Source organism: Kogia breviceps, chromosome 3 (assembly GCF_026419965.1).
Source record: "Kogia breviceps isolate mKogBre1 chromosome 3, mKogBre1 haplotype 1, whole genome shotgun sequence".
Classification (NCBI taxonomy): Eukaryota; Metazoa; Chordata; class Mammalia; order Artiodactyla; family Physeteridae; genus Kogia; species Kogia breviceps.
Window position 1 is genome coordinate 113,275,062 of NC_081312.1, and position 22,729 is coordinate 113,297,790.

The 22,729-nt window shown below is 40.5% G+C and overlaps 1 protein-coding gene across 5 annotated transcripts; it reads left to right on the forward strand.

Annotated features, from left to right (window-relative positions):
* The first annotated feature begins 430 nt into the window (after window positions 1-430).
* LYSMD4 (LysM domain containing 4) lies at window positions 431-6,640 on the forward strand. 5 transcript variants are annotated; one of them, XM_059058539.2, is made up of 3 exons: window positions 431-659; window positions 1,782-2,071; window positions 4,178-6,640. In XM_059058539.2, the coding sequence occupies exons 2-3, from the start codon at window positions 1,790-1,792 to the stop codon at window positions 4,787-4,789; spliced, it is 894 nt and encodes a 297-aa protein (XP_058914522.1). In that variant the 5' UTR covers window positions 431-659; window positions 1,782-1,789; the 3' UTR covers window positions 4,790-6,640. The 5 variants fall into 5 exon arrangements, with proteins under 5 accessions (XP_058914522.1, XP_066885596.1, XP_058914526.1 ...); XM_067029495.1 differs by having other exon boundaries at window positions 436-852; XM_059058543.2 differs by having other exon boundaries at window positions 441-602.
* The last annotated feature ends 16,089 nt before the right edge of the window (window positions 6,641-22,729 follow it).

The following is a 22,729-nucleotide window of genomic DNA, read 5'->3' on the forward strand; positions in this document are numbered from 1 at the left end:
CGAGCCAGAGGGGCTCCCTTCTCCGCCGGAGGCCTCAGCTGGTGACACCCACTCTACTGGGTATCTGAGCTCTCGTTACAGACCATGGACATAGGGCGGAGTGAAAAATCCGAGGCTCAGCGGAAAGCGGGGAGGGAGACTTTAAACTGTTTAATAGCCTAGAGCACAGGCACAAACTGGAGCCAGAACCAGCCAGTGCAGCAGCTGCAGGCGGCGAGGCGTGGCGAGCGTCAGTCCTGGAGCTGAGGCCCCGCCCCAGACCCAGGGCCCCCGCTCCCGGCCCCGCCCCCGGGGCCTTGCTCTCCTTAGGTCCTGCGCTGACCTCTCAGCACTGCCCGGCTCGTCCCAGTCCCCGCCCACCGCTGATTTCATTGGCTGCCTCTCCGTCCCCGCCCCCGGGAACCTGCTGATTTCCGCAGCCAATGGGCAGGCGCAGCAGCGGCGGCTCCGGCCGATCTCGGCGGATCTGGAAGGCGGAGGTCCCCGGCCTGCGGGAGGGCGGCTGCGTGGGCCTGTAGCGGTGCAGCGGCATCGCCCATCTCGTCGGCTGGGTGGCGAGCCGCCACTCCTGGGTCTCTGAGGTCACCGTCCTGCAGCTGGAGGTGCAGCGTCCCAGACCGTCCAGGACTGCCCCGAGATTTCTGGGGTGGAGGTCAGAGGTCGGAGGTCGTGCCTTTGTGGAATGTTGGGGCCCCACCCGTCTAAGCATAGAGGCGGGCCGCTCTCGGTTTTTATAGTCAGCTCCCTTTCGCGGAAGGAGCTCCGAGGGAAACTGAGGCCTGCGAACCGCCGGGGCTCCTGGCAGGCGCTGAGCTCCGACGGGAAGGTCCGCCCGAGCTCGGGCCTCCTCAGGTGACCCTCGGGCACCCGGAGAGCCGCATCCTCCCTCCCTCCTCCGGGGCGGCGGGGCCCCCGGAGTGCGGGGAGGGGGCTGGGCGAGGTGGGGGGGGGTCGCTCCGCGGCCACGCTGTCCCGAGGGGGCCGCCTCTCTTCCTGGCTCCGAAGAAACCCGGTGCGAACTCTTTTTAAGGCTGTCGTTCCCGGGTTGGAGATTTCATTTCTGGAAGTTGATTTCTCGAGCAACTTGGAGAGGGGAAAGGCTTGTGTTGTGGCTTCCGCACTGGTCGGGAAGTGAAAATAACCAGACACGGGCAGGTTCTGAAGGCCAAGGGACCTGTGAGAAACCGGACGAATTTCTTAGTTTGACAGAATTCTTCCCCCAGCTTGCCTCACATGTTATATATAATTCAAGTCGTTTCAAAATCAAAAGTATTTAGTCTCATAGTTTTTCTAAGTAAGTGTCCTTAGTCTTGACCTTAAGTGAAGCTACTTTGGAATGCTTGAAGTGTTGAGCAAGAATTTTTTTGTACAAAGGGTCTGTGCAAGGAAGGAAGTTGGGAACAGTCTTTACCTCTCATCGCAATGATCCCAGCCGCTTCTTTACTACTCTGGGACCAAAAAGAGAAGTTGTTTATCTGCATATGTGGGTTTTGGGGAGACATAGCTATGGATGAGGAATAAGGGGAGAAGAAAGAGGACTCTTGTTTTCTGCGCAAAAAGTATGCAATTAGAAAAAAAGAGTGTATTTATTTGCCTATCTCTCTCCCTTAATCTCAGCCAGTGTAAACACGTTTTGACATTTTTTGTGCCGATGGTATGTGTTGAGTATTTATATTAGGGAAAGGAATCATCTCTAACAACAAGAAGACACTTATCTTCATTGTAGCCACAGAGGAATGAATATGCCTTGTGTGGAATTAACCCTGGGGTTTGGTTTTCAGTTAAGAAAATGAGGCAGAAGGAAGTGTTAACCAAGACCTTCCAAGGCCCAGCCATGGTCTGTAGGACTCCGACCAGCCACATTTACATGTTTGAGAATGGTGTTGGGGACTCCGGGGACTCCTCTGAGGAAGAGTCCCACCAAGTAGCTCTGCGGCCCCGGGGCAAGGAGCGCCAGAAGAAGGGTGCCCACCACCCTCACCAGCCAGGAGCAGGGGACATGGTGCTGCTGCAGCGGGAGCTGGCCCAAGAGGACAGCCTCAACAAGCTCGCTCTTCAGTATGGCTGCAAAGTAAGAAACCCCACAGGTGAAGGCGCCACCTGCCCTTCAGCTCCTGTGTTTAGAGGAACAGAGGAGCTCACTGAAGGGTGGGGACCCTTTCTGACCCCAGAGGTGGTTGGAAGAAGGCTGCTCTAGAGTAAAGGATACCCCTGTCTAGCTAGAGATGGAAGGCAGGTGGAAGTACCTTCCTTGTTCCTCAGAGATAGAGGGAATTAGTCAGGAATTTCAGGTGACAGGGCAGTTCGCTCTCTGCACCTCTTCCTTGTCCCTCCAAAATGAAATTCTGAAACCTTTTTCTTTTGAGCACATTTTATTTAAGATATAATGGGGCCAAAGATGCCACGCAGAGTTTATCCAAGATTTCTTTGGTATGCTTGCTTTATTTTTTTTGCTACTTTTCTTTTTCTAAACCTTTCTTGCTGGTTGTAGCTTATTTGATTGGTAAAGTTTTGCCTTCTCTCTCTTTTAGAACTGCATGATCTATCCTTTGTATGCTGTGTATCTATATAACTCCGTTTTTCTCTTTAATTATATTTTTAGCATTCAGAGTGATTAACAATGGCAAAGTAAGTAGGAAGGTATTTATTGAATTGCTGTATTTTCTCCTAGATAGAAACTATTTCATTTTGCTAGCACTGTACTGCTACTTTCTATGGCTTTCTCTAAGACTATATAAGCTACTTATTTTAAAAAATCTTTTCATCCTTGAAGGGTCTGTCATTTACCTAACAAGGATCAAATAACTCAACATGTTGTGTGGAGGTGTTGTTGCCCAGGGCAATAAACTGGTCTCCAGGGACACATAGTGGTCTGTAAACTGTACTGAGATTTAAATTTGACTCTTATAATCAGCTTCTGTAGACATACTATATGGTTTATAGAGCAAGGGCTGAAAACTGAATCCTCTCTTACAAAGACCTGAATAGATGCAGTGGGCTTCTTGGAACAGTGATGTTTAATAAATCCAAAAGGACTATATAATGTATCTAAGAAGTGCTTAGTTTTCCTATTTGAAGTAAATAAATTTGATGTTAGTTTATTAGGATCAAAACCAAAAATATCTCAAGCACCTTAAGTTTCAGGATATAATAAATTAAAAATGTCCACCACCCCAATTCAATTAAATGATAAAAGCACTTGCTAAGTAATGAAAATAATGAAGATGATTGATTTGAATAAAGTCTGTTAGCTGTATTTACACTCTAGTTTAAGTGGACTTAGGAGTTATAACCTTAGAGTCCATCTCTGATGCTTTTGGTAAGTTTTCAAACAATAACTTGAGGGAGGATCTATCTTTGACTTATATTTCTCCCTACTTTTTAAAAATTAAGGTTTGATTATGAGAGGAATTTTTCATAAACTTCGTTACTTTTTAAAACTCACAGTCGTGTTCCTTTCTCCTCAATTCCTAATATTGGAATAGAAGATTTCAGTCTATAGTTTCCAAGTTGATGCATATTCTCTGCATGTTTCTAATGAAAAAAAGTGTTGTGAAATCCTTGAAGTGAATTAACTGTAGGTCGCTTTTATTTTAAAAATAAGTTTATAGGCCATACAGTACTTCTGGGAAAGAAGACGTCGTATAGTCATGAGGGCACACCTTTTAAAATGTTGTTACAGGTGAACTAGCTTCTAGTGTTTGTAGAGCTGGCTGAGGCTTTGTGTTTGCTGAATGCTAATGTCTACTACAGCTACTAAATTAAGTTCTGATGCAGGAGAGAGTCACCCAGATGGGGGCACTGTTTTCTCAAAAGTTAAATGTAGAAAGGGTACAGCCTTTTTTTACCATGACGTGTTTCCCCTAAAAGCATTTTGTTGAAGACACACTTTAAACAAACAAAGTCTTTTCCAAAACTAATCTTGAGTTGTTCAAACTTGTAAGTCTATAAGAAAATCTTATGATTAAGCTATACATTAAGGCTGAGTTAAAGCCAAAAAAGAAGTTATTCAGCCTAAACTAAATTTTGTGTGTAGGTACAGTTTTCCAGTGTTCATCAGATTCTTAAGCTGTGTGGGCTTGGACCATCACCCAGAAAGGTTAAGCACCACTTTTTGGATATTAGTTTTAAGGAGCTTTACATCATTTCGTGATGTTTGTCTTCATGGCTTCCCTAGGTTGCAGATATCAAGAAAGTCAACAACTTCATCAGAGAACAAGACTTATATGCTTTGAAATCTGTTAAGATTCCAGTGAAAAACCATGGGATCCTAACAGAGACCCACAAAGAACTCAGACCCCTCCTGAGCTCATCTACAGAGACCAGAGTGACCTTCGAGGAGCAGCCAGACCCAGACAGAGCAGCTGTCAGTGCCAGTGCCTCGTCTAACCCACTGACGGATTTCTTTAAGGGCATTGACCAGAATATTGAGCATGCAGTGCAGTCAGAAATCTTTTTGAGTGAAAATTACTGCATAGAGACCTCCAGTCAGCCACTGCTTCCGACTCCTCCGAAGATACCTACAAACGGTGCAGACTGTGGAATTCAGAGGTGGAATGCTGTTTTTATTATGCTTCTGATTGGAATTGTTTTACCAGTGTTTTATTTGGTTTATTTTAAAATACAAACTAGTAGTGAGATCCCTAGTATCTTGAATACAACTGCTGTCCCTAATGGCTCGATGGCAGTGAGTGCAGTTCTAGGGCAATCCCCCAAATTAGCGATTCCATTGCCAACCATCCCCTCTTCAGACAGCCAGTTCAGTCAGACCACGCATGGGGAGAACTAGCTCTTATAAGGTTTCTAAGGAATCAGGGCAGCTTTAGCACTTGGGCTCCTAATGTGCGTCAGCCGACATTGGCCATATCTTAGCGTGCTGGATTTTTTTTTCTGTGACATATGGACACGTTTCAGAAGCCACCATCATGTCAATCACACTCATCATGGGGAATAGACTCGCCTGATCCAAGGCTGTGAGAGCCAAAACACCAGCGTCCTCAACCTCCTACATCCAAAGAAGAGTGGCAGGAGAGACATTTACACATGACAGATGCTGTTCCTTGAAGGCATTTAGTGGACTGGCCATGAGTGTCTTCACAATAGCACTGTGTAGGTCCCCAAGCTGGACGTACTTGGAGGGAGATGAATGGCCTTAGCAGATGGACCTGCAGTATGGGAGCCCCTGGTATCAGCTTTGGTTGTCTGGATGTTTGCTTTGTCCCCTGCCTGCTGTGGAGGAGTGACTGGCTCTGACAAATGATGTTTTGTGTCCCCCCAACAAAGGTGTTGTGCAATAGCAATGGGATGTCACCCTGTTTCAGAGTGTGACACCTGACAGTTGTAATAAGCCCTGCTTCACATTTGCCCCCTCAGACAGCCTTTCTGAGGCAATGTCATATCTAGAATTTAAAAAGCCCTAAATCTAAATTGCTATAATACTGAGTAAATAGCAGTTCTGTTCCTCGTAATTTTAGAGCTCCTTAATCTGACACACAGGCACGTTTTAAGCACTTCCTGGCCAGGACATTTGGAGGCCATGGCCCTGTTTCACCTGAGGAGCATTTCCACAGTGATTGCTAACTGGAATCCCCAAGTCAGCATTCTTGGAAGGATCTCTTTCTGGTCAGTGTCGAGTGGAGTAGGTATAGGGAGAAGGATGAGTGCCTATCACCGAGGTCCCAACATGTGACACTTCTAAGACTGAACAGTCATCAGTCCAGCTTTTGCTGGCCCCTGTATGTGTCTGGAAGAGTGGTACAGGGAGAATGGGCTGGCTTCCTGCTGCTTCCTTGACTCCATCCTTAGGACTTCTAGAGCCACAGAACAGGAATGGGACTCAATCACTTTTCCTTGGGTGAATACAATGTAGCTCATAATGTTAAAATATTGAACACTTAATGGAGGGCCTAGAGGTGACCCTTGCTGTGGAAGACTGTAAAAAGAGGGGCCTAGGGGTTTGCCTGTCTCCTTCTATGACAAGGCAACAGTGGTGCTAAGGTCAGAGGCTCACGGAGGGCGTGGGTTGGCCTCTGAGACCTTGCTGATGGAGCAAGGGTGAATGGGGTGAGGGCAGGAGCCTGCCTCGTTCCCTTGGAGGAGTGGAAATTGGCCAGGGTGGCTGGTGGCTCAGCCTTAGGGAGGTCTGTCTCCAGGGAGGAAAACATGCTGCTCTTGGGTTTTAGGCAGGTTTAAGGCATATGACACATTCAGCCTAGAGATCAATTAAAAAGAGCTCATCATGTAAGAGGAGGGGAATTTGGAGGACAGGTACCTGAGATGGGCTTCCAGTTTCTTTCTCCTCTCAGTTATGTGAAAAACTATTTTGCCCTGTGTTCAATTAGCAAATTTAAATTATCTTCAAAATTAAATGTTTTCTTCAAAAGCAAAGTGGTCTTCAGGATATAATGAACTTGTCAGCCTTTGCTACAGGAAATGTTTTGATCATGTAAATGCTTTTCCAGCCAACGTTTGTGTGTACTGTGCCCCTGGGGGTCACAGGTTTCTCTGACCATTTGTCACCATTAAATTTGCCAGGCAGGACTCAGACTCTCATGAGAAAATGACTTTTGCCAGGCAAAAAATGAATATCTGTATACTTTTTTTTCAAATGGAATAAAATAATTTCTTCTGTGAAGGAAAACTGATTCCTCCTTTTTAATAAGGGAGTTGGTAATTCAGAGTTAAAAGATGTGGGATGATGTTGGAGAAAATGGAAGTGTCCATGTCCAAGGGGTGAGGCCTGCCCAGGGCTTGGGCCCAAGGTTACCCCAGCAGGTGAAGAACAAGTAGTAACAAGTACAGTCTTGCTGATTGGTCTGCATAACATACTTTAAAACTTTTATTAAGGAGACTTCCTTTGTGGTCCAGTGGTTAAGAATCCACATTCAAGTGCTGGGGACACGATTCCTGGTTGGGGAACTAAGATCCCATGTGCTGGGGGGCAACTAAGCCTGTGTGCTGCAACTGCTGAGCCTGAACTCTCTGGAGCCCACATGCCACAACTAGAGAGCCCGTGCACCACAACTGCTGAGCCCAGGCGCTGCAAAGAAGAGCCCATGTGCCACAACAAAAGATCCTGCATGCCACAGAAAAGATCCTATGTGCTGCAACTAAGACCTGATGCAGCCAAATAATAAATAAATAAATCTTAAAATTGTTTTAGGTATACATAAGAGATACCATGGAGCTCATTTTCTATATATTTTACTCCATTTTTAGTGTGTTTTGGGAGTTAATGTTGTAAAGGAATAATTAGATTTGTTAGATAGTCTTCAGTCCTTTTTGTTGAACTGTAGTGCCTAATACTGCAAAAGCCTAGGGAATCTGTCATCAGGCAAATGATGCTCCCATTTCACTCTGGGGAGACAAGGCTGCAGAAACTAAGCAGAAGCCTCAGGGTCACCCAGAGCAGGAATACCCAGCCACAGCTGTGACACAGCCCCTCCTCAGCAGTCTAGTTCTTTATAGTGCCTCTGTGTTAGTTGTGAAAGCCTGAGTTTGAGGGAGAACGCTATGCACCCTGAGGTGATGGCTTATAGAGGGGATTTTAACATTTTTTCCCAGTTTTATTAAGAGAAAATTGACATACAGCACTATATAAGTTTAAGATGTACAGCATAATGAATTGACTTAGATACACTGTGAAATGATTACCACAAGTTTAGTTAACATCCATCATCTCATGTAGATTAAAAAAAAATAGAGAAAAATGTTTTTTGCCTTGTGATGAGAACTCAGGATTTATTCCCTTAACAACTTTGATGTATACCATATAACAGTGTAAACTATAGTCATCATGTTGTACATTACTTCCCTAGTACTTATTTATCTTATAACTGGAAGTTTATACCTTTTGACCACATCTTCCAATTTCCCCTCCACCTCCCTCCCTGCCTCTGGTAGCCACAAATCTGATCTCTTTTTGTACGAGTTTGGTTTTTTTCTTTTTTTTAGATTTCATATATAAATGAGATCATACAGTATTTGTCTTTCTCTGACTTATTTCACTTAGCATAATGCCCTTAAGATCCACCTGTGTTGTCCCAATTCCTTCTGTGTTGTCCCAGGATTTCCACCTTTATGGCTGAATAACATCTGTGTGTGTGTGTGTGTGTGTGTGTGTGTGTGTGTGTGTATCACAACTTCTTTATCCATTCATCCCTTGATGGACACTAATTAGGTTGTTTCCATGTAAATGAATGCTGCTGTGAACATGGAGGTGCAGATACCTCCTTGACATATAGTGTTTTCATTTACTTCAGATATATTCCCAGAAATGGAATTCCTGTATCATGTTGTAGTTCTGTTTTTTAATTTTTTGAGGAACCTCCATACTGTTCACCATGGTGGCTGTACCAATCTATAATCTCATCAACAGTACACAGTTCTCCACATCGTTGTCAGCATTTATTATCTCTTGTCTTTTTTATGTTAAGATGTTCTGATTGGTGTGAAGTGGTATCTCATTGTGGTTTTGGTTTGTATTTCCCTAATGGTTAGTGATGGTGACAGCTTTTCATGTACCTGTTGGCCTTTCATATCTTTCTTCATTGGAGAAATGTCTATTCAGGTCCTTTGCCAGTTTTTAATTAGATTATTATTATTTACTTATTTATATTTTGCTGTTGAGTTGCAAGTTGTTTATATATTTTAGATATTAACCTCTTATCAGATATATGGTTTACAAATATTTTTTTCCCATTTTGTAGGTTATCCTTTCATTTTTGTTAATGGTTTCATTTGCTGTGCAAAAGCTTTTTACTTTGATGTAATCTCACTTGTTTATTTTTTATTTTGTTTGTGCTTTGTCATATCCAAAAAATCATTGCAAAGACTGATATCGTGGAGCTTACTGCCTATATTATTTTCTAGGAGTTTTATCGTTTCTAGTCTTACAGTCAAGTCTTTAATCCATTTCAAGTTAATTTTTGTGAGTGGTGTAAGATAGGCGTCTACTTTCATTCTTTTGCATGTGAATATTCAATTTTACCAGGAGTATTTATTGGAAAGACTGTCTTTTCTGCATTGTGTATTCTTGGCTCCCTTGTGAAATATTGCTTGACTATATATCACTGGGTTTATTTCTGGGCTCTTGATTCTGTTCCATTGGTGTGTATCTGTTTTAATGCCATTACCATACTGTTTTGATAACTGTAGCTTTATAATATAGCTTGTAATCAGAAAATGTGATGCTACCCACTTTGTACTTCTTTCTCAGGATTGCTTTGGTTATTCAGAGTCTTTTGTGCTTCCGTATAAATTTTAGTGTTGTTTTTTTCTACTTCTGTAAAAAATGTCATTGGAATCTTAATAGGGATAGCATTGAATCTATAGATGGCTTTAAGTAATATGGAAATTTTTAAAATCTTCCAATCCATGAGCACATGATAGTGTTCCATTTATTTGTATCCACTTCAGTTTCTTTCATTGATGTCTTGTTTTGATAGTTTTCAGTGTAGAGATCTTTCATGTCCTTGGTTAAATTTACTCCTAAGTATTTTATTGTTTCTGATGCAACTGTAAATGAGATCATTTTCTTTATTTCTTTTTCACATAATTCATTGTTAGTGTATAGAAACACTACTGTTACTTTTGTATCTTGGAACTTTACTGTATTTGTTCATTAACAGTTTTTTGGTGGAGTCTTTAGAATTTTGCATTGACGTTTTAATTTCTTCTTTTCCACTTCTGATACTTTTTATTTCTTTTTCCTGCCTGATTGCTCTGGGTAGGATTTCCAGTACTATATTGAATAGGAGTTTTGAGAGTGGACACCCTTGTCTTGTTCCTGAGCTTAGAGGAAACGCTTTCAGCTTTTCACTATTGATCATGATATTATCTGTGGGCTTGTCATATATGGTCTTTGTTATGTTGAGGTATGTTCCTTCTATACCTAATTTGTTAAGCGTTTTTATCGTGAACAGATGTTGTATTTTGTCAGATGCTTTTTCAGAATCTATCGAGATGATCACATGATTTTTATCCATTTTGTTAATGAGGTGTATCACATTGATTAATTTGCAAATGTTGAAACATTTTTCAATCCCTGAAATAAATCCCACTTGATTATGGTAAATGATCCTTTTAATGTACTGCTAAATTTAGTTTGCTAATATTTTATTGAGAATTTTTGCATCTGTAGTTAACAGGAACACTGATCTGTAATTTTCTTTTAGTGTCCTTTTCAGGACGGGTTATGCTGGCCATGTAAAATAAGTTTGGGAGTTTTCCCTCTTCTTTGATTTTTGAGAATAGTTTGAGACGGATTGGCATTAATTCTCCCTTAACTGGTTGGTAAAATTCACCAGAAAAGCCATCTGGGCTTTTCTGTGTTAGGCGGTTTTTGATTACTAATTTAATCTCCTTACTAATAGTTGCTCTGTTCAGATTTTCTATTTCTCCCTGATTCAGTCTTGGTAGGTTGTATGTTTCTAAGAATTTTTCCATTTATTCTTGGTTGTCCGTTTTGTTGGCATATAGTTGTTCATAGTAGCCTCTTATGATCCTTCATGTATCTTTGTATCAGTTGTAATGTCTCCTTTTTCATTTGTAGTTTTATTGATTTGGGTTCTTTCTTTTTTCCTTGGTTAGTCTAGCCAAAGATTTGTCAATTTTATCTTTTCAAAGAAACAGCTCTTAGTTTCTTATTACCTTTTTAGTCTCTATTTCATTTAATCTCCTCTAATCTTTATTTCCTTCCTTCTACTAACTTTGAGCTTAATTTATTCTTCTTTCTCTAGTTCCTTGAGCAGTAAATTTAGGTGGTTTATATGAGATCTTTCTTATTTATTAATGTAGGTGTCTATTGCTATGAATTTCCCCCTAGAACCGCTTTTCCTGCATCCCATACATTTTGGTATGTTGTGTTTCCATTTTGGTTTGTCTCAAGAAACTTTTCTATTTCTCATTTAATTTCTTTTTTGTACCATTGGTTGTTCAGGAGAGTGTTGTTTAATTTTCATGTATTCAAGAATTTTCCAGTGTTCTTCCTGTAATTGATTTCTAGTTTTATACCGTTGTGTTCAGAGAAAATACTTGGTATGATTTCAGCCTTATTGAACTTGCTACGACTTGTTTTGTGACCTAACAGATGGTCTTCCTAGAAAATATTCCATGGGTGCTTTGAATGTGTGTTCTGATGTTAGATATAATGTTCTCTATGTATGTTTTAGATCCATCTATAGCATCATTCAAATCTGCTCTTTCCTTATTGATTTTCTGTCTGAATGATCTATCCATTGTTGAGTCAGGTATTAAAGTCTGTGACTGTTATTGCATTGCTGTACTTTCTCCTTTTAGCTCCATTAGTTTTTGCTTTATGCATTTAGGTGCTCTGATATTGGGTGCATAAATATTTACAATTTCATATCTTCTTGATGGATTGAGCCCTTATCATTAAATAATGGCTTTCTTTGTCTCTTTTTACTATTTTTAGTTTACCCCTGCTTTTTTTTTTTGATTTTGGTTTACTTGAAATATCTTTTTCTGTCCCTTCACTGTCAGTCTATGTGTGTCTTTAAGGCTAAAGCGAGCATCTTGTTTTTGTTTTTGTTTTTTATCCATTCAGTCATTCTGTCTTTTGATTAGAGAGTTTAATTCATTTATGTTTAAAGTAATTATTGACAAGTAAGGACTTATATTGCCATTTCATTAATTGTTTTCAGACTGTTTTGTATATCCATTTTTCCTTGCTTCTTATCCTGCTTTCTGTCTTTTTTCGTGTTTTGGTGTCTTTTGGTACCATTATGCTTTGACTTATTTATCATGTTCTTTTGTGTGACTGCTGTAGGTTTTTCCCTTGTGATTACTATGAGGCTAACATAAAGTATCTTAAAATTATAACACTTTTAAACTGACGAAAACTTAGCTTTTATAGGATTTTTAAAGTTTACACTTTTACTTCTCCCCCTCACATTTTGATTTATTGATGTTAAGTTTACATTTTTATATTGTGTAAACAAATAACAGATTATTGTAGTTACGGTTATTTTTACTACATTTGTTTTTTAACTTTTAAACTAGAGCTGCAAGTGAATTACATGCCATTACCATATTACAGAATCTAACTTTGACTATATATTTACCATTACCAGTGAATTTTATGTTACCCTCCTATGTTTTAATGATGTTAATATGTGTCCTTTTACTCTCACTCAGAGAACTCCTTTAGCATTTCTTGTAAGACAGGTCTAGTGGTGATGAACTCCCTCAGCTTTTGTTTGTTTGGGAGAGTCTTTGTCTCTCCTTTATTTCTGAAGGACAGCTTTGCTGGGTATAGAATTCTTGGCTGAAAGTTTTTTCTTTCAATATTTTGAATATATTATTCCTGGCCTGAAAAATTTTGTTTTCTTTTTAACTTTTTATTATTTACAATATTTGTGTACTGCAAAGTGATTCAGTTTTATATATATATATATATATATACTTTCTCATTCTTTTCTATTACTGTTTTATTACAAGATATCAAATATAGTTCCCTATTCTATATGGTAGGACTTTATTGTTTATTTTAAAAATAGATCTTTATTGGAGTATAATTGCTTCACAATACCACGTTAGTTTCTGTTGCACAACAAAGCTAATCAACCATATGCATACACATGTCCCCATATCCCCTCCCTCTTGAGCCTCCCTTCCATCCTCCCTATCCCACCCCTCTAGGTCATTGCAAAGCACCGAGCCAATCTCCCTGTGCTATGCTGCTGCTTCCCACCAGCCAACTATTTTACATTCGGTAGTGTATATATGTCGATGCTACTCTCACTTCGCCCCAGCTTCACACTCCCACCCCATGTCATTAAGTCCATTCTCTATGTCTGCCTCTTTATTCCTTCCCTGCAACTAGGTTCATCGGTACCATTTTTTTCTTCTTTTAGATTCCATATATATGCATTAGCATATGACATTTGTTTTCCTCTTTCTGACTTACTTCAGTCTGTTATGACAGACTCTAGGTCCATCAACCTCACTACAAATAGCTCAATTTCGTTTCTTTTTATGGCTGAGTAATATTCCATTGTATATATGTGCCACATCTTCTTTATCCATTCATCTGTCGATGGACATTTTGGTTGGTTCCATGTCCTGACTATTGTAAATAGTGCTGCAATGAACATTGTGGTGCATGTCTCTTTTTGAATTATGGTTTTCGCAGGGTAAATGCCCAGTAGTGGGATTGCTGGGTCATATAGTAGTTCTATTTTTAGTTTTTTAAGGAACTTCCATACTGTTTTCCATAGTGGTTGTATCAACTTACATTCCCACCAACAGTGTAGGAGGGTTCCCTTTTCACCACACCCTTTCCATCATTTATTGTTTCTAGCTTTTTTGATAATGTGATAATGGCCATACTGACTGGGCGTGAGGTGATACCTCATTGTAGTTTTATTTATTTATTTTTATTTATTTATTTTTTAAAGCAGCCGTGTTTTTGTTTTTTGTAGTTTATTTATTTATTTTGGCTGTGTTGGGTCTTCGTTTCTGTGCGAGGGCTTTCTCCAGTTGCGGCGAGTGGGGGCCACTCTTCATCGTGGTGTGCGGGCCTCTCACTGTCACGGCCTCTCCCTTGGAGGAGCACAGGCTCCAGATGCGCAGGCTCAGTAGTTGTGGCTTGCGGGCTTAGTTGTTCCGCGGCACGTGGGATCTTCCCAGACCAGGGCTCGAACCCGTGTCCCCTGCATCGGCAGGAGGATTCCTAACCACTGCACCACCAGGGAAGCCCCTCATTGTAGTTTTGATTTGCATTTCTCTAACAATGAGTGATGTTGAGCATCTTTTCATGTGCCTTTTGGCCATCAGTATGTCTTCCTTGGTGAAATGTTTATTTAGGTCTTCTGCCCATTTTATAACTGGATTGTTTGTTTTTTCATATTGAGCTCCAAGAGCTGTTTGTGTATTTTGGAGATCAAGCCTTTGTCTGTTGTTTCATTTGCAAATATTTTCTCCCATTCTAAGGTTTGTCTTGTTTATGGTTTCCTTTGCTGAGCGAAAGCTTTTAAGTTTAATTAAGTCCCGTTTATTTTTGTTTCTATTTTGGTTACTCTAGGAGGTGGGTCAAAAACATCTTGCTGTGGTTTATGTCAAAGTGTGTTTTTCCTCTGTTTTCCTCTAAAAGTTTTATAGTGTCTGGTCTTACATTTACGTCTTTAATCCATTTGGAGGTTATTTTTGTGTATGGTGTTAGGTAGTGTTCTAATTTCTTTCTTTTACATTTAGCTGTACAATTTTCCCAGCACCACCTATTGAAGAGGCTGTCTTTTCTCCATTGTATGTTCTTGCCTCCTTTGTTGTAAATTAGGTGCCCATATGTGCATGGGTTTATCTCTGGGCATTCTATCCTGTACCGTAGATCTACTTTTCTGTTTTTCTGCCAGTACCAAATGCTTTGTGATATAGTCTGAAGGTGGGGAGCCTGATTCCTCCAGCTCCATTTTTCTTTCTCAAGATTGCTTTGGCTGTTCGGTGACTGTTTTGTTTCCATACGAATTGTAAGATATTTTGTTCTAATCCTGTGGAGAATGCCATTGGTAGTTTGATAGGGATTGCACTGAATATGTAGATTGCTTTGGATGGTATAGTCATGTTCACAAGATTGATTCTTCCAATCCAAGAACATGATATATTTCTCCATCTGTTTATGCCATCTTTGATTTCTTTCATCAGTGTTTTATAGTTTTCTGAGTACAAGTCTTTCGCCTGTTGCAATGGTAAATGGGTGTCTTTCTTTAATTTCTCTTTCTGATTTTTCGTTGTTGGTCTATAGGAATGCCAGAGATTTCTGTGCATTAATTTTGTATCTGTCAACCTTACCAAACTCATTGATTAGTTCTAGTAGTTTTCTGGTGGCATCCTTAGGATTTTCTATGTATAGTATTATGTCATCTGCAAACAGTGACAGTTTTATTTCTTCTTTTTTAAAAAAATATCTTTATTTGAGTATAACTGTTTTACAATAGTGTGTTAGTTTCTCCTTTACAACAAAGTGAATCAGTTATACATATACATATGTTCCCATATCTCTTCCCTCTTGCGTCACCCTCCCTATCCCACCCCTCTAGGTGGTTACAAAGCACAGAGGTGAACTCCCTGAGCTATGCGGCAGCTTCCCACTAGCTATCTAATTTACATTTGGTAGTGTGTATATGTCCCTGCCACTCTCTCACTTCGTCACAGCTTACCCTTCCCCCTCCCCATATCCGCAAGTCCATGCTCTAGTAGATCTGTGTTTTATTCCCGTCCTACCCCCAGTCTCTTCATGACATTTTTTTTCTTAGATACCATATATATGTGTTAGCACAGGGTATTTGTTTTTCTCCTTCTGACTTACTTCACTCTGTATGACAGACTCCAGGTCTATCCACCTCATTACAAATAACTCAGTTTCATTTCTTTTTATGGCTGAGTAATATTCCGTTGTATATATGTGCCACATCTTCTTTATCCATTGATCTGTTGATGGACACTTAGGTTGCTTCCATGTCCTGGCTATCGTAAATAGAGCTGCAATAAACATTTTGGTACATGACTCTTTTTGAATTATGGTTTTCTCAGGGTATATGCCTAGTAGTGGGAATGCAGGGTCGTATGGTAGTTCTATTTGTAGTTTTTTAAGGAACCTCCATACTGTTCTCAATAGTGGCTGTATCAATTTACATTCCCACCAGCAATGCAAGAGTGTTCCCTTTTCTCCACACACTCTCCATCATTTATTGTTTCTAGACTTTTTGATGATGGCCAATCTGACCGGTGTGAGATGATATCTCATTGTAGTTTTGATTTGCATTTCTCTAATGATTAATGATGTTGAGCATTCTTTCATGTGTTTGTTGGCAATCTGTATATCTTCTTTGGAGAAATGTCTGTTTATTTCTTCTGCCCATTTTTGGAAGGGTTGTTTGTTTTTTTGTTATTGAGCTGCCTGAGTTGCTTATACATTTTGGATATTAATCCTTTGTCAGTTGCTTCATTTGCAACTATTTTCTCCCATTCTGAAGGTTGTCTTTTGGTCTTGTTTATGGTATCCTTTGCTGTGCAAATGCTTTTAAGTTTCATTAGATCCCATTTGTTTATTTTTGTTTTTATTTCCATATCTCTAGGAGGTGGGTCAAAAAGGATCTTGCTGTGATTTATGTCATAGAGTGTTCTGCCTATGTTTTCCTGTAACAGTTTGATAGTGTCTGGCCTTACATGTAGGTCTTTAACCCATTTTGAGTTTATTTTTGTGTGTGGTGTTAGGGAGTGTTCTAATTTCATACTTTTACAGGTAGCTGTCCAGTGTTTCCAGCACCACTTATTAAAGAGGGTGTCTTTTCTCCACTGTATATCCCTCCCTCCTTTATCAAAGATAAGGTGACCATATGTGTGTGGGTTTATCTCTGGGCTTTCTATTCTGTTCCATTGATCTATATTTCTGTTTTTGTGCCAGTACCATACTGTCTTGATTACTGTAGCCTTGTAGTATAGTCTGAAGTCAGGGAGCCTGATTCCTCCAGCTCCATTTTTCGTTCTCAAGATTGCTTTGGCTATTCAGGGTCTTTTGTGTTTCCATACAAATTGTGAAATTTTTTGTTCTAGTTCTGTAAAAAATGCCAGTGGTAATTTGATAGAGATTGCATTGAATCTGTAGATTGCTTTGGGTAATAGGGTCATTTTCACAATTTTGATTCTTCCAATCCAAGAACGTGGTATATTTCTCCACCTATTTGTATCATCTTTAATTTCTTTCATCAGTGTCTTATAGTTTTCTGCATACAAGTCTTTTGTCTCCTTAGGTAGGTTTATTCCTAGATATTTTATTCTTTTTGTTGCAGTGGTAAATGGGAGTGTTTTCTTAATTTCACTGTCAGATTTTTCATCATTAGTGTATAAGAATGCCAGAGATTTCTGTGCATTAATTTTGTATACTGCTGCTTTACTAAATTCATTGATTAGCTCTAGTAGTTTTCTGGTAGCATCCTTAGGATTCTCTATGTATATTCTCATGTCATCTGCAAACAGTGACAGCTTTACTTCTTCTTTTCCTATTTGGATTCCTTTTATTTCTTTTTCTTCTCTGATTGCTGTGGCTAGAACTTCCAAAACTATGTTGAATAAGAGTGGTGAGAGTGGGCAACCTTGTCTTGTTCCTGATCTTAGTGGAAATGGTTTCAGTTTTTCACCATTGAGAACAATGCTGGCTGTGGGTTTGTCATATATGGCCTTTATTATGTTGAGGAAAGTTCCCTCTATGCCTACTTTCTGCAGGGTTTTTATCATAAATGGGTGTTGAATTTTGTCAGCAGCTTTCTCTGCATCTATTGAGATGATCATATGGTTTTTCTCCTTCAGTTTGTTGATATGGTGTATCACGTTGATTGATTTGCATATATTGAAGAATCCTTGCATTCCTGGAATAAACCCCACTTGATCATGGTGTATGATCCTTTTAACGTGCTGTTGGATTCTGTTTTCTAGTATTTTGTTGAGGATTTTTGCATCTATGTTCATCAGTGATATTGGCCTGTAGTTTTCTTTCTTTGTGACGTCTTTGTCTGGTTTTGGTATCAGGGTGATGGTGGCCTCATAGAATGAGTTTGGGAGTGTTCCTCCCTCTGCTATCTTTTGGAAGAGTTTGAGCAGGATCGGTGTTAGCTCTTCTCTAAATGTTTGATAGAATTCACCTGTGAAGCCATCTGGTCCTGGGCTTTTGTTTGTTGGAAGATTTTTAATCACAGTTTCAATTTCAGTGCTTGTGATTGGTCTGTTCATATTTTCTATTTCTTCCTGGTTCAGTCTTGGCACCTTGTGCATTTCTAAGCATTTGTCCATTTCTTCCAGGTTGGCCATTTTATTGGCATAGAGTTGCTTGTAGTAATCTCTAATAATCTTTTGTATTTCTGCAGTGTCAGTTGTTACATCTTCTTTTTCATTTCTAATTCTATTGATTTGAGTCTTCTTCCTTTTTTTTCTTGATGAGTCTGGCTAATGGTTTATCAATTTTATTTATCTTCTCAAAGAATTGCAATTGTTTCCTTAATTTCTTTTTCATTTATTTCTGATCTGATCTTTATGATTTCTTTCCTTCAAATTTGGGGTGTTTTTGTTCTTCTTTCTCTAATTGCTTTAGGTGCAAAGTTAGGTTGTTTATTCGAGATGTTTCCTGTTTCTTAAGGTATGATTGTATTGCTATAAACTTGCCTCTTAGAACTGCTTTTGCTGTATCCCATAGGTATTGGGTCATCGTGTCTCCATTGTCATTTGTTTCTAAGTACTTTTTGATTTCCTCTTTGATTTCTTCAGTGATCACTTCCTTATTAAGTAGTGTATTGTTTCGCCTCCGTGTGTTTGTACTTTTTACAGATCTTTTCCTGGAATTGATATCTAGTCTCACAGCGTTGTGGTCGGAAAAGATACTTGATACGATTTCAATTTTCTTAAATTTGCCAAGGCTAGATTTGTGACCCAATATATGATCGATTCTGGAGAATGTTCCATGAGCACTTGAGAAAAATGTGTATTCTGTTTTTCTTGGATGGATGTCCTATAAATATCAAGTAAATCCATCTTGTGTAATGTATCATTTAAAGCTTGTGTTTCCTTATTTATTTTCATTTTGGATGATCTGTCCATTGGTGAAAGTGGGGTGTTAAAGTTCCCTACTATGATTGTGTTACTGTCGATTTCCCCTTTTATGGCTGTTAGTTATTTGCCTTATGTATTGAGGTGCTCCTATGTTGGCTGCATAAATATTTACAATTGTTATATCTTCTTCATGGATCGATCCCTTGATCATATGTAGTGTCCTTCTTTGTCTCTTGTAATAGTCTTTATTTTAAAGTCTATTTTGTCTGATATGAGAACTGCTACTCCAGCTTTCTTCTGATTTCCATTTGCATGGAATATCTTTTTCCATCCCCTCACTTTCAGTCTGTAAGTGTCCCTAGATCTGAAGTGGGTCTCTTGTAGACAGCATATATATAGGTCTTGTTTTTGTATCCATTCAGCCAGTCTGTGTCTTTTGGTGGGAGCATTTAATCCATTTACATTTAAGGTAATTATTGATATGTGTGTTCCTATTACCATTTACTTAATTGTTTTGGGTTGTTCTTGTAGGTCTTTTCCTTCTCTTGTGTTTCTTGCTTAGAGAAGTTCCTTTAGCATTTGTTGTAAAGCTGCTTTGGTGGTGCTGAACTCTGTCAGCTTTTGCTTGTCTGTAAAGGTTTTAATTTCTCCATCAAATCTCAATGAGATCCTTGCTGGGTAGAGTAATCTTGGTTGTAGGTTTTTTTCCTTCATCACTTTAAATATGTCCTGCCACTCCCTTCTGGCTTATAGAGTTTCTGCTGAAAGATCAGATGTTAACCTTATGGGGATTCCCTTGTGTGTTATTTGTTGTTTTTCCCTTACTGCTTTTAATATGTTTCTTTGTATTTAATTTTTGACAGTTTGATTATTATGTGTCTTTTCGTGTTTAATCTTGGGTTTATCCTGTATGGGACTCTCTGTGCTTCCTGGACTTGATTGACTATTTCCTTTCCTATATTAGGGAAGTTTTCAACTATAATCTCTTCAAATATTTTCTCAGTCCCTTTGTTTTCTCTTCTTCTTCTGGGACCCCTATAATTCGAATGTTGGTGCATTTAATGTTGTCCCAGAGGTGTCTGAGACTGTCCTCAGTTCTTTTCATCCTTTTTTCTTTACTCTGCTCTGCAGTAGTTATTTCCACTATTTTATCTTCCAGGTCACTTATCCGTCCTTCCGCCTCAGTTATTCTGCTATTGATCCCATCTAGAGTATTTTTCGTTTCATTTATTGTGTTGCTCATCATTGCTTGCTTTCTCCTTATTTCTTCTAGGTCCTTGTTAACTGTTTCTTGCAATTTGTCTATTCTATTTCCAAGATTTTGAATCATCTTTACTATCATTATTCTGAATTCTTTTTCAGGTAGACTGCCTATTACCTCTTCATTTGTTAGGTCTGGTGTGTTTTTATCTTGCTCTTTCATCTGCTGTGTGTTTTTCTGTCTTCTCATTTTGCTTATCTTACTGTGTTTGGGGTCTCCTTTTTGCACGCTGCAGGTTCATAGTTCCCGTTGTTTTTGGTGGCTGTCCCCAGTGGCTGAGGTTGGTTCAGTGGGTTGAGTAGGTTTCCTGGTTGGGGGGACTAGTGCCTCTGTTCTGGTGGTTGAGGCTGGATCTTGTCTTCCTGGTGGGCAGGTCCACGTCTGGTGGTGTGTATGGGGATGTTGGTAGCCTTATGATTTTAGGCAGCCTCTCTGCTAATGGATGGGGCTGTAGACCTGTCTTGCTCTTTGTTGGGCATAGAGTGTCCAGCAGTGTGCATTGCTGGTCCTTGAGTGAAGCTGGGTCTTGGTGTTGAGATGGAGATCTCTGGGAGATTTTCGCCGTTTTATGTTACATGGAGCTGGGAGGTGTCTTTTGGACCAGTGTCCTGAAGTTGGTTCTCCCACCTCAGAGACACAGCCTTGACACCTGGCTGGAGTGCCAAGAGCCTTTAATCCACATGGCTCAAAATAAAAGGGAGAAAAAAATAGAAAGGAAAGAAAGGAAGGAAGGAAGGGAGGAAGGAGGGAAGTAGGAAAGAAAGGAGGGAAGAAAGGAAGAAAGAAAGGGAGAAGACAAAATAAAGTAGGATAAAATATAGTTATTGAAACAAAAAATAATTATTAAGAAGAAAAATTTCTATTAAAGAAAAAACAAACAAACAAAAAAACCAGGTCGGTCTAACCATAGGACAAATGGTGAAAACAAAGCTATACAGACAAAATCTCACACAGCAGTACACACATAGAAACTCGCAAAAAGAAAAAAAGGGGAACATAATAGTATATCTTGCTCCCAAAGTCCACCTTCTCAACTTGGGATATTTCGCTGTCTATTCAGATTTTCCACAGATGCAGGGCACTTCAAGTTGACAGTGGAGCTTTAATCCGCTGCTTTTGAGGCTGTGGGGAGAGACCTCCCCCTCTCCTCTTTGTTCGCACAGCTCCTGGGGTTCAGCTTTGGACTTGGCCCCGCCTCTGCATGTAGGTCGTCTGAGGGCGTCTGCCCTTCGCTCAGACAGGGCGGGGTTAAAGGAGCAGGTGAGTCATGGGCTCTGGCACAGGCCGGGGGGGAGTGAGGGGCACGGATGCGGGGCGAGCCTGCGATGTCAGAGGCCTGCATGATGCTGTACCGCCCCGAGGCACACTGTGCGTGTTCCCAGGGAAGGTGTCCGTGGGTCACAGGGCCCTGGCAGTGGCAGGCTGCACGGGCTCCCAGGAGGGGCAGTGTGGAGAGTGACCTGTGCTCACACACAGGCCTCTTGGTGGTGGCAGAAGCAACCCTAGCATCCCACACCCGTCTCTGTTGTCCATGGCTTTCTCGTGCCCGTTTCTGGAGCTCCTTTAAGCGGTGCCCTTAATCCCCTCTTCTATTGCCCCAGGGAGCAAAGAGGCAAGAAAAAGTCTCTTGTCTCTTTGGGAGCTCTGCGCCCGTTTCTGGAGCTCCTTTAAGCGGAGCGCTTAAACCCCTCTCCTCACACACCAGGAGGCAAGGAGGGAAGAAAAGGTCTCTTGCCTCTTCGGCAGCTCCAGACTTCAACTGGACTCCCTGCCAGCTAGCCGGCTAGCCGTGGTGCACTAACCCCTTCAGGCTGTTTTCACTCTGCCAACTCCAGACCTTTCCCTGGGATCCGACTGAAGCCCAAGGCTCAGCTCCCAGCCCCGCCTGCCCTGGCGGGTGAGCCGACGAGCCTGAGCCTCTCGGGCTGGTGAGTGCTGGTCGGCACCTATCCTCTGCAGAATCTCTCCGCTTTGCCCTCCGCACCCTGTTGCTGCACTCTCTTCCGCGGCTCCGAAGCTTCCCCCTCCGCCACCCGCAGTCTCTGCTCACAAAGGGGCTTCTAGTGTGTGGAAACCTTTCCTCCTTCACAGCTCCCTCCCACTGATGCAGGTCCCGTCCCTATTCTTTGTCTCTGTTTATTCTTTTTTCTTTTTCCCTACCCAGGTACGTGGGGAGTTTCTTGCCTTATGGGAGGTCTGAGATCTTCTGCCAGCGTTCAGTGGGTGTTCTATAGGAGAAGTTCCACGTGTAGATGTATTTCTGATGTATCTGTGAGGAAGAAGGTGATCCCCACGTCTTACTCTTCCTCCATCTTCTTGCTCCCCCTTTTTATTTCTTCTTTTCCAATTTGGATTCTTTTTATTTCTTTTTCCTCTCTGATTGCCGTGGCTAGGACTTCCAAAGCTATGTTGAATAATAGTGGCAAGAGTGGACATCCTTGTCTTGTTCCTGATCTTAGAGGAAATGCTTTCAGGTTTTCACCATTGAGAATGACTTTGGGTTTTCTTTGACTTCTAGTGAGTTTGGGTTTTCTTTGTTCTCCTTTCTCTAGTTGTTTTAAGTGTAGGGTTAGATTGTTTATTTGAGATTTTTCTTGTTTCTTGAGGTGAGATTGTATTGCTATAAACTTCCATCTTAGAACTGCTTTTGCTGCATCCCATAGGTTTTGGGTTGCCATGTTTTCATTGTTATTTATTTTTATGTATTTTTAAATTTTTTCTTTGATTTCTTCAGTGATATCTTTGTTAATTAGTAGCACACTGTTGGCCTCCATGTATTTTTTTTACAGTTATTTTCCTGTAATTGATTTCCAATCTCATAGTGTTGTGGTCAGAAAAGATGCTTGATACGATTTCAATTTTCTTAAATTTTCTGAGTCTTGATTTATGACCCAAGATGTGATCTATCCT